This window comes from Bos taurus, chromosome 2, assembly GCF_002263795.3.
Source record: "Bos taurus isolate L1 Dominette 01449 registration number 42190680 breed Hereford chromosome 2, ARS-UCD2.0, whole genome shotgun sequence".
Lineage (NCBI taxonomy): Eukaryota > Metazoa > Chordata > Mammalia > Artiodactyla > Bovidae > Bos > Bos taurus.
The window spans coordinates 34,055,012-34,067,280 of record NC_037329.1 but is presented as its reverse complement, the minus strand read 5'-3'; the positions used below and the strand labels follow the sequence as shown (position 1 = coordinate 34,067,280).

The 12,269-nt window shown below is 34.8% G+C and overlaps 1 protein-coding gene across 1 annotated transcript in view; it reads right to left on the bottom strand.

Annotated features, from left to right (window-relative positions):
- Positions 1-2,514: 2,514 nt before the first annotated feature.
- Positions 2,515-12,269, bottom strand: part of KCNH7 (potassium voltage-gated channel subfamily H member 7) — a 131,822-nt gene continuing 122,067 nt past the window's right edge. The window contains exon 12 of the mRNA XM_059877429.1: positions 2,515-9,500. Coding sequence (XP_059733412.1) covers positions 9,231-9,500 — 270 coding nt within the window. The 3' untranslated portion in view covers positions 2,515-9,230. The remainder of the gene's footprint in view (positions 9,501-12,269) is intronic.

Genomic DNA, 12,269 nt, shown 5'->3' with positions numbered 1-12,269 from the left:
TATTGGAATCTTAATTTGGTCCACTTTCAAGTGTAATTTCAAGGACTGTGCTCATTTGATCTATCAAGCATGCATTCAGAAACAAAATATAATAGAAAAATGTCAAGAGATATGTTTATTTCCAGAGAAGGCATTTACCCTGAAAGAGAGTAAAATTTATTAATGTAGATAAAATCTGTGTAATTGAAAATATAAATTGTGATGATTTAAGTAAAATATATAAATCAAGGTCACTGTTACGGCATTACAAAACTGAACAAACAAATACTATATGTCAGAAGTGTGCTTTTCTTTGTCCTTTTATATTTGACAGACATAAATGATATGTTTTTTTTATAGCAGTTTTCTGGGAAATTAATAGGAGTAAATTTGTTAGAATCTGGTAAATTAAATCTAGTAAGTAAAATTAATACATTTTTCAGGTTAGTATATTCTTCTTTTCTCTTAAACTTTAAAATGCAACCATGGGTGTTTTATTACTTTGAAACATATTACAATATCACATTTTTGTTGGTCACAAATCATTTTCAAAGCAAATTGAGCATTTTAAAATAAATGTATAATGCTAAGGTATCATCTAAGAGTGTCTTGATTTCATAATACTAGATGATACAAAGAAAAATATTTAGAATTTGTGTTATAGTGATGAATACAGGCAGGGCTTTTAAATGAATACTGTTCAAATAATTTATAGTCTAGAATAAGGTCATAAAATTACATATGTCTTTACTGAATTCAAATTGCCCTGTAACATGGAGTTCTGAGCACAAAAGTACTTTGCAGAAAACTGGGAAAGTTAAGAAAAATTTCTCTGTCTCACTATCAGATCATTATTTGAATCCTGGGAAACTTGCGCTTTTGTTTTTTGCCACGTCTACTTATTTTAAAAAGCATAGTAAAGAAAAGAACCTTATATTACTTAACATTCCTTTTACCCATGTAGCTTGGTGATAAGCAGCTTTGTGTATTCCTTTTTGAGCATTCAAATTTCAGATGTGCTTCTATATCTGAATACATAGTAAGTAGACATTGGTGGCAATTCTACATTGCTGTGCTGTGCCCTGCCCTGAGGGGAGCAGTAGGCTCCTTGCCTCTGTGCCACTTAGGTCTTTAGGTGTGCCCCTTCTGCAACGTCAGAGATGGTGGCAGTTTGGAAATCTTACAGGGAGTGAGAAGAATTGGTCTAGCAGCAGCATAGTTAATAGCTATATTCAGAGACAAGTGTGCCAGGAATCAGTACCCCTTCTTCTGATAGTGTATGTGTCTATGTGTGTGCCCTTGCATGAAGGGGGAGACAGAACCTTTTCCCAGAAGCGTGAAGACACAAATATGTACTTTAGAGATACAGGTATTTGCATTTTAGTTGACTGTATTTAATCACATTTTATATTGTTATGATTACTGAAATTGCAAAGGATAACCAAAGGATAACCATTGCTAGTATGGATAGTCCAGAAACATACTAATTAAAGATCCATATTCTTTTGAAAATTATAGGCCACTTATAAAAGACTTTAGGGTTAACTGAACTTGAGAATATGTATTTAATTTCCCAAAGCTGTCTAAATGCATTGCTACTGCTAAGTCCCTTCAGTCGTGTCCGACTCTGTGCGACCCCATAGACAGCAGCCCACCAGGCTCCCCCGTCCCTGGGATTCTCCAGGCAATCTACATGCATTACCCCTACATTTATCTTAAGGCAAGAGAATCGTTTAAAAAATATTTTGTTTTTTCATACTTTGATTCTTATTTTTTAATCAGCTTCACTTCTAGATAGTACAGTGCTTTCTGCTACTCTGTATTTGGTTTGGCTTTTTATTTATCAAATAGGGCAATGTTCTCTTGGTTTTTTAAACCTTAAAAGTGAATAGTGGGTAATTTCAACCCTAAACAGACCAAACAGCCCTTAGCTAAGAACATGCCATGTTATGATCAATCAGTTTTATTTAAAAGTTTTCTTTAAAGAGAGTTTGATTTTTAAAAAAATAATAGATAAATGATTCCAGGGGAAGAATTAAAAATGTATGAAGCATAGGCAAATGAAAATCATATCCCAGTATTTTCATTCTAGATGAAAAATATGTATCAAGCATACATTATACAAAATTTTATCTCATGTAAATTAAAGCCTATTTAGTCATCAGAAATTTTAAATAAACAGTGTTTTAGTAAATTACTGTTGTGTTCTTGAGAGGCAAAAAGTGAAGGGTTGTCATTTGTTTATTTTGAAATTTAATGCTTTTTACCACTCAGTCTAGCTTACTAATGCCCCAGTGGAGCTCAGTAAAACTGTAGCACTGTTAACAATTATGTGATTTTGTGAAATATATCAGCACCACCATGCCTGTATCTATCTCTGTATCTAGTAAAATGTTGGAAAGAGTTGGCTTCCCTAATAAAAGTATCCTAAGTAGCTAATGAGATTTACTTTCTTTTTCCCCAAAATAATATCTTTTACAAATTCTTGAATTTTCATGTATAAATAGATCAGAAATTATATGCTTCATTCTTAAATTATGTATATATACTATATTTTCAATACAACTTGTACACTTTTAGCTACCAAAATTTTGCAATCATTTTTACATGAAATTTACAGTTTTCTTATTTACAGTTATTTGTGGATGGTTATTGCAAAACTAGTTGTGCAAGTAGATTACATTGTCAATATCACATACCAATCTGAAGAAAATATTTGCTAAAAAATAAATATTTCTGCACAGAGTATTTCAAAAGCATCATGATTTCATGCTACATTATGTGCATAAAGACTAGGAAATATACGTGTTTTGGTAGATTGTTTCGTTATGTTTAAAGCATTCCAAGGTACTTACTACTTAACTGATGTGAGCAAGATTCTTTGTATCAGATGACTGACATTTTCCAGTAATTACACACATTACTGTTTGAAATGTATTATTTAACCAGCAAACACTCTTGTATACATATTCCTATCAAAATTATAGAACATAAACTTCAGCTAAAAATAGGTAATTTGCCTTTAAAGTTGGCAGGTTCCCAGATTAAAAACTAGGGATTCCCCAATATTTTTATCTATTTCCTTAGTATTTGTTAGGAGAGTACCATATTATTTCAATGCTATTGTAATTATAGGGCCATTTTGATGAAACTATGTAAAGCAGTTAATTATAAGATTACAGATCTTTGAATTGTACTCCTGAATAACACAAAAATGATGGAATTACGTGGGATTTTCTCAAATACTCAAACAATATATTGTCAGTATTTAAAAATACAGATTAAATGCTAGCAGTTATAATTATTTGATTATTTTCAACTCAAAAACAGCATTAAAATACAGACAATGGAGGTACAAAGAATACAGATTAAACGTATAGTGCTTTAAAACCACAGTTGTGCTAAATTATTTTTTGTCTCTTAAAACATAAATTAAGTCGCAGATGTTATGACTGCAATTCAGGAATTCATCTGGGTTTTCATATTAAAATTAGCTTTTCAAGAGTAACCGTATTACTATTGCCACTTCTCAAAATAAAAATATTTTGTTGGAAGCATTTCTGTAGTAATTCTTGGTATTCTCATTTGAAAGTTGAGTGATGATTAGTAGAACAATGAAATTGGTCAATTGTTCTTAACATTGCATTTCTATAGATGTGTTATTCTAGTCATAGTAATAATGTGTTACTTTTAAATAACTTGTCATCTCTCTCAACTCCCATTTAGTAGTTTATATAAATAAGTCATAATAATTTATTTTTCATGCTGTCAATTATTAAGAATTCATATGGGCCAGAAGCTTAGTGTTGTGACCAGTTTTAAAAAAAGGATAAAGTATCTTGACATTAAAAAAAAAAAGAATTCATGTCTTCCTGTGGATTTTCTTTTCTATATTGCATATTCTTACAGTGTATTTGTATCACAAAAGCATGTAATGAATTGTTCTAAGCTTGGGCATTGATCAGTCACAATGCCTAATACTTTATAAAGCATTTAAAAAGGCTACCCTTTTAGTTTTTAAAAGGTTGAAATCATTTCATAATAAGTTAATGAGAACCACAAGAAAACAACTTTAAAGGAGAACACGCAAGTAAGAGGGACAAGGGGAAGCTATCACATATCTAGAAAACAATTGCAATGTAGATATATTAATAATTTTATGGATCTTGGACAAAAGTGATGTTGGACAAGTATTGGGGTATGCATGCACGCACTGGGGTGTTATGGCAGAGGAAGCTTCCTAATGCCAGCTTTCTCCTTTTCTGAGCAGATGGATCTTTGCGAGTTGCGTGAGAATCACCCTATAGATCTTTGTCATGAGGTTAAATTCAGGTAGTGTCAGGCAAGGGAAAGAGCACTAGAAGGTTTTTAGAAGACATAAGCAGTGCTGCGGCACTGGTACCCTAATACCACCATCTTTGTGATGATGCATTAAGTCTTATAGTTTTATTGTACCTTGCGTTTTACAAAGCACTTCCACAAATATATTTCAGAGACTCCTTAACACCCCTTTGAGATACTTAAGATGTTATCTCATTTTATAGTTTTGGATTCTGGAGCTCACTGAGAGTTTGCCTTGACAGTGAGTAGAGGAGGTAGGACTTGAGCTGAGATTTACCACACTGAGTCTCTAGCCATCACTACTATCCCACACTAGAGTTTAGCAGGCTTGTTCTGTACAATGTATCTGTGCCATGAGGGAGTGGGCCTTGATGTCTGAAAAGAACCGTTAAGGTTAAGACCGTAAACTGCTATTTTCTGAAAAAACGTACATTTTTTCAAAATTGTATTTTGAAAATGATTTTAAAATAACCATTAGGGAATTATATGATGGATCAAAAGAGGGTTCATTAGGGAGCCAGTCTTCATGAAATACATACTAGTTGTACTGAATTCAACAGACCATTTTTGCACACTTGGCATTTAACATCCATTCAAAGTAGATATGTTTGTAACCATGAGATTCATACTCACAATTATTACTGTAAATAGTATCATTTTAAAGCTAGAAACCTAACAGTGCAAACTACAATTAGGAGAGAGAAAACAATAGCTACACTTGGCATTTTTCTGAAACAAAAGCTTTAGTCTTGGTTCCAGCCATTTAGTTGGAGATGTTGCACATTGTGCAAAAGCTAAATTGTGGAAAATTGCTTATTTTCCTGATTGCTTTTAATGTTATGTTCCTGGATGAGAGCCAAAGAATCTAGCATTTTTGAGCACCTACTATGTGCCAGGCACTCTCCTACATGTTATCTTATTTCCTCCTCAGGTGTTTTCAGGGCAGGTACCATTATCTCTGGAGAAAGACTCAGAAGGGTTAATTAATTTGCTTAAGGTCACACAGCTATTAATGAAAGAACCTGTGCTGAGACCCAAGTTGGTCTAACTGCAGAGCACTACAGGAGTCTCAAAGTTTTCATGTGCATCAGGATCATATGCAGGAGGCTTGTTATAACAGGACTACTGGCCTCACTTCCCACCAAAGTTTCTGATTTAATAGAATGGGTGGGGTCCAAGAATAGGCATTCCTACCAGGTTCCCAGGTGGTTGGAGCTAGTGCTGCTAATTCAAGGGCCACCCCTGATGACATCATCTTGTCTTCTAGGTGCCTCTTTGAACTCAATAGACACATTGGTTGTACAGCAAAAAATATTATTTGAAGTCTAGTAACATTTAAAATTTTTGTAATTTATAAGAATTTTTATTTACAATTAGAAATCTACTTAAACAACTGCTCTACTTTGAGTTTTTAACCATGGATAAGCATTTGACAAACTCCAATTCACTTTTAGTAACTAGTTCTATCAGATTTCTTTTTTGACCATAAAAAGCATTCAGAAAAAATATACTATTGTTAATAATTCCTATTTTAGATAGGCATTTCGGGTGATCAATTTTATCCTTAGATAACATATGATAGGATTTTACAATAACATTTGGATAGGGACCTTGTTCTTTTAGGCATTTAGAACCATTGTTAATGATCAACCTCCAGAAGGACCCTGAGAGCCGCAGTCATATACACATAAGAAAGAAAGAAAAGAAAGTGAAGTCGCTCAGTTGTGTCTGACTCTTTGTGACCTTGTGGACTGTAGCCTACCAGGCTCCTCAGTCCATGGAAATTTTCCAGGCAAGAGTACTAGAGTGGGTTGCCATTTCCTTCTCCAGGGGATCTTCCCGAACCAGGGATTGAACCCGGATCTCCCGCTTTGCAGGCAGGCGCTTTACCATCTGAGCCACCAGGGAAGCCCTATACACGTTAAACCTGACACCAAATGCTATTCTGCCCTAACTTAGTTTCCTTATCTTCTTACTGGAAGAGTCAGTAAGGTCATCAGAGTTAGCTCTGATGACCAACCTATTATAATGGACTTAAGAAGCTCTGCTGTCCCAAATGTAACCCTTCCTTCCATATATGTTGAATGAGTGGTTATTTTAAAACCCTGCAAGAACATGCCTTCTGCATTTTTCATTCCTGGTTTTCTTCTCAACTAATTAAGAGTATGGGACTCCCCTACAGGGTAAACTGGTAAGTCTTTCAAATTGATGCTCAGCAATTAATAACATCTAACCCAGATAAATTTTAGATTAAGATGCTATTTTATTTAGACCTGGAGACCAGGTAATATTATTTTTAGGTGGAAGCCAAAAGGTGTTATGTTAATGCTTCTAATCACCTAGGAGGAGAGCAGTTGCTATACCGCCATTATTGGCTACAGTAGTTAACCTGGCTCTCAGCAGGATCCCACGATGGAGGGATCAGACTGTGACTGGGGAAAGTGACAGTGACTTTAGGGATTAGATATTTGGCTAGGACAAGGGATGAGTTTTGTAAATTAAGACAACTGCTTTGGTTTAATTCAGTGTTAAGTCTTCTGATTGTTAAGTCTATACTTGACTCACCATATCTTTATATTGCTTGGGCTAAAAAGCTAGTATCCTGTAGGAATGGACCTTCCTAATCCTGTCCCACCCTCTAACACTTGGATTTTAATATCAAGAAATTCTTTTATGTTGAGGAATTACAAAGAACAAAATGTTCATGTTATACTAGAATTTAAACAAGCTGGATGCTTGCACACCACTTCCCGTCTTCCTATTCCTTCATGCTTAGTTTTTATAAAGAAGTATAGAAGCTTTATGTGGGAGGCTGAATTTTAGGTATGTCATACCAAATGTTGAAGCATTCGCTAATCAATCAGATCTGAATTCCTCACCTGCCAGATATTCTCTACAAATGAACATTCTCTGTTGAATTCTTTCTGAACTTCCCTGGAGCTTGGACTGACAATCCTTCTGAAATTTGTTGCAGCTGCAAAAATCTGCCTTACATAACAGAAACAAAATCCCTAAGTTGTCCACTGAATCAGTTAGCCATTTCTCTTTCTCCTCTGCTAGACACCCATAAAAGTTTGTTGAGTGAGGAAAGGAAATCATCAGTTAGCCCCTAAATTTCTACCTGCATAACACCCAACAATTTGGAAAGCTGGCTAAAATTATTATACTTTTATTGAATTGACTGGTCTGTGTACACACTCTGTCATGTGTATTTGATTGCTTATGTTTTTATTTTCAAAAATTAAGCAGGGATAAAACATGCCTATGCCTACAGATTGCCTTCCACACAGATTATCAATTTATGTGACCATTAAACAATATATAGGGAGCAATTTAAGGTCACTTTAATTATATTTTAAATAGTGCAAAGTTTTTGTAAATTTAAATAAGCTGCGTGTATTTGAAACTAATATACTAGCCAAAGGTAAAAGTAAGTCAATAGATTATATTTCTATCATAGAGGGACATAAATAAATCCATTTAATAATATACACAGATACAGTATTTCTTTAAAAATATATATGTGTAAAACTTAGTAAAAGATGAAGAAACTTTCAAAAGTTTTGAAATTTTGTTCAGAAGAAAAGTGTACAATGAACCAGTCCATAATAAATGTAAAGTTGCATTCAAATCAATTGAAAAATAAAACATCTTAACTGGAATTTGGCTAATCAGAATCTTAAATTAACTTGCAACTTATCTGTATGCTGATTTTACGAGAGACATATGTCACCACTCTCCCAAAATAATCTAACAGTTGAATATATTAAAATATATTCCATCATATATTCTGATATTTTGAATCAATATATATTCAGCCCAATTCACATATAATAGATTTTCAGTTACTCTTTGATTAGTAGATGTGTCTGAACAACCAAATAAAGTTGAACATTTTTTTCTGCTGGTTTGTCCATTTTCTTTATAAATAGGTAAATGCATACCGTTTTTCTATAGCTGGAATTAGAAAGTCACAGAACAATATATCCTTAATGGAAGCTACTTTTGCCACATAAATCCACTAAAATTGCAGTTTTTGGAAAGAAAACAATGTGTGCTAATTTGATCAAAAGTCTTACTGATCAAATTCAGTATTGCCCTAAAATGTGAGTCAGAAGAAAGCTGTGGATATTAGTTTGTGTCTGTAGCACTTCAGCAATTCTTAAGATGATTCCCTTCCAACACCACCCACCAATAAAAAAGAAAATAAAAATTAGAGAAACTTGTTTCTAAGCATTTAAGGAAATGTGCCAATGGAAAATATTTTAGGGAGTTTGTGAATACAGTTGTGAATACAGTTGGAGAAAGAATTTTAAATAGAAAGGCTTTTTTGTCCTCATTAAAGCTGGCTTATATTCATGTATTTGGAAATGGTTTCCTATACTGTCATTTTTTTTCCAGTGTGCTAGAATGAATGTAATTATCTATAAACATCTCAATCCAGAAGGATATCTGTTCTCAAAAGTGACCAGGTTCCCTTTTGCCCCCTTGAACTTCCATGAGTTGAGGATCATCTGAGTTGCATCCATGAACAATTTTATCCTCTGCTTTCCTGCTTGGAAGGCATTTTCATAGCAAAGTACTGGTTTAGTAAAAGCAATAAATAGGAGTCTCCATGCAAGAGAAATTGGAGTTTCCTAACATGCACATGATTCAAAAAATAAAAATAAAAGTAAGGTGCCTTGAGATGCTGGCAGTTTTAACATTTGGAACAGAAGAGTTCAAACATATATTTACATCCTAACTGCTCAATTTTACCTTACAAGCGTCAATTTAGGAAAATATACAGTACTTTTGCATATAATGGTACCTTGTGAGCCCCTGAGTCAAGTAGAGAGGATTTAAATACAAAAAGGAAAACAGCCATTAAAAGCACTTACATTGTATGTGGAATAAACAGTACAAAATGATTATTTCCCCGGAAGACCAGGATCAGAAACATGCCTATGAAGACCCAAGACTCCTACAGTGCTTAGGGATGAATCTGTCAAAGAGGGATGCCTAATTGGATGAAGGCAAGTTTTCCTTTGCCTTGGGGGGTGAAGCTCTAAAGAGAGATCACTGTCTTGTTTTAAAAGTGAAGTCAAGTTGTCTTCTGAAGCGGTGTTCAGATGCACTCCACTTGAGAGGGATTCTTTGGATTTAAGTTTAGACTTTTCAAGGTCTAGAAATTCAGGACACTGATGAAAGAAAAGAGAAGAAAACATATTTTTATAATTCATTTGGACATATTTCTAAATGACACCATGAAATCTAAACATGCTTACTTCTCCCATAAATCTGTATTTGATTAGTGGTCTTAACCAATCTTTCCCTCTCAAAGGTGGGTCAAGACATTGGAGGTCAGATGTCAGTTTAGATAATCTTACCCAGCCATTCCAAGATCTTTAATTTTACTCTGAAGCCATATCAGATTATTATTATTATTTTAAACACAATATTTCACACTGAGTTTTCCAGATGAGTTTTAACTCAAAATTCCCAATGTAACTGGGATCAGAAAGGTGGGTCATTTGGTGAGTACATTTGGAAAACACAGAGAAAGAAAAAGGAAGGAAAATCAACCATCCCTTGGCAGAAAGTGTCATGTAAATCCACTGAAAACAAAAAACAAGGTGCATGATTTCACATGTTTCCCAGTCATTCAAAACCAGTTAGAGACAAATCAATGTCTACCTTCATACTTTAGAGAGAGTGCATTATTTTCCTTCAGGCACATTACTCTGTGCTATTAAAAGAGTTTCATTCCCCAGAGCATTTTCCACTCAATCCCCAAACTTCTAAAAAAGTTTTTGCAAGATTGTTCTGTAAATTCTTATTTAAATTGCTGTTCTTAAGTCCAGTCTGGCCACAGTATTTAAGTGATTAAGAAGGATTCCCAAAATGGAATTCCAAAGGAATTACACTTTTCACATTAACAAAATCAGAGGGCTTCCTCACAGGACTTCAGAGGGAAAATAAAGGACACTAACATTTCTCCTACCATCATCAAGGTAAGAAACTTTTAGAGTGCCTTAGTGATGGGTGGGCACAGATGTGATTATTATCTGATTACTCCTGGTCTCAGGTCTTGTCTGGCCATAGTTCTTGCCCCTTCCTTCCCCAGATCCTGTTCAAGAGTGTCTCTAGAGCAAATTACAAACCTTTATCTAAACGTTTTTTTGGACCCAGGGGTAGTCTTTAGTTTTCAATGATCTACCATTTATAAACTTAAGTAGATTATTAACTCTTGAAAAAAGCTTTTTCTTAAAAAAAAAAAAAAAAAAAACACTAGTGTTTTAAGATCACTCTTCTAGGTCCATTGTTCTCAAGCTTTAAATGAGCAAAAGAATTGGGGAGAAGGGGTGGGATTGAGGAAAGCTTGTTTTTTTTTTTTTTAATTTAATTTTATTTTTTTAACTTTACAGTATTGTATTGGTTTTGCCATATATCAAAATGAATCCGCCACAGGTATACATGTGTTCCCCATCCTGAATCCTCCTCCCTCCTCCCTCCTATACCAAAGACAGAAATATAGATCAATGGAACAAAATACAAAGCCCAGAGATAAATCCATGCACATATGGACACCTTATCTTTGACAAAGGAGGCAAGAATATACAATGGATTAAAGACAATCTCTTTAACAAGTGGTGCTGGGAAATCTAGTCAACCACTTGTAAAAGAATGAAACTAGAACACTTTCTAACACCATATACAAAAATAAACTCAAAATGGATTAACGATCTAAACATAAGACCAGAAACTATAAAACTCCTAGAGGAGAACATAGGCAAAACACTCTCCAACATGCATCACAGCAGGATCCTCTATGACCCACCTCCCAGAATATTGGAAATAAAAGCAAAAATGGGACTTAATTAAACTTAAAAGCTTCTGCACAACAAAGGAAACTATAAACAAGGTGAAAGGACAGCCTTCAGAATGGGAGAAAATAATAGCAAATGAAGCAACTGACAAACAACTAACCTCAAAAATATACAAGCAACTCCTACAGCTCAATTCCAGAAAAATAAATGACCCAATCAAAAAATGAGCCAAAGAACTAAATAGACATTTCTTCAAAGAAGACATACAGATGGCTAACAAACACATGAAAAGATGCTCAACATCACTCATTATCAGAGAAATGCAAATCAAAACCACTATGAGGTACCATTTCATGCCGGTCAGAATGGCTGCGATCCAAAAGTTTACAAGCAATAAATGCTGGAGAGGGTGTGGAGAAAAGGGAACCCTCTTACACTGTTGGTGGGAATGCAAACTAGTATAGCCACTACGGAGAACAGCGTGGAGATTCCTTAAAAAACTGGAAATAGAACTGCCTTATGATCCAGCAATCCCACTGCTGGGCATACACACTGAGGAAACCAGAAGGGAAAGAGACACGTGTACCCCAATGTTCATTGCAGCACTGTTCCAGGACATGGAAGCAACCTAGATGTCCATCAGCAGATGAATGGATAAGAAAGCTGTGGTACATATATACAATGGAGTATTACTCAGCCATTAAAAAGAATACATTTGAATCAGTTCTAATGAGGTGGATGAAACTGGAGCCTATTATACAGAGTGAAGTAAGCCAGAAAGAAAAACACCAATACAGTATACTAACGCATATATATGGAATTTAGAAAGATGGTAACAATAACCCTGTATACGAGACAGCAAAAGAGACACTGATGTATAGAACAGTCTTTTGGACTCTGTGGGAGAGGGAGAGGGAGAGGGTGGGATGATTTGGGAGAATGGCATTGAAACATGTATAATATCATATATGAAACGAGTCGCCAGTTCAGGTTCGATGCACGATACTGGATGCTTGGGGCTGGTGCACTGGGACGACCCAGAGGGATTGTATGGGGAAGCTTGTTTAAAACAGAGATTACAGGGCTCATTCCCAGACGTTCTAATTGAGTAGAGACAGAGATGGAAATGAGAGTGTGCAT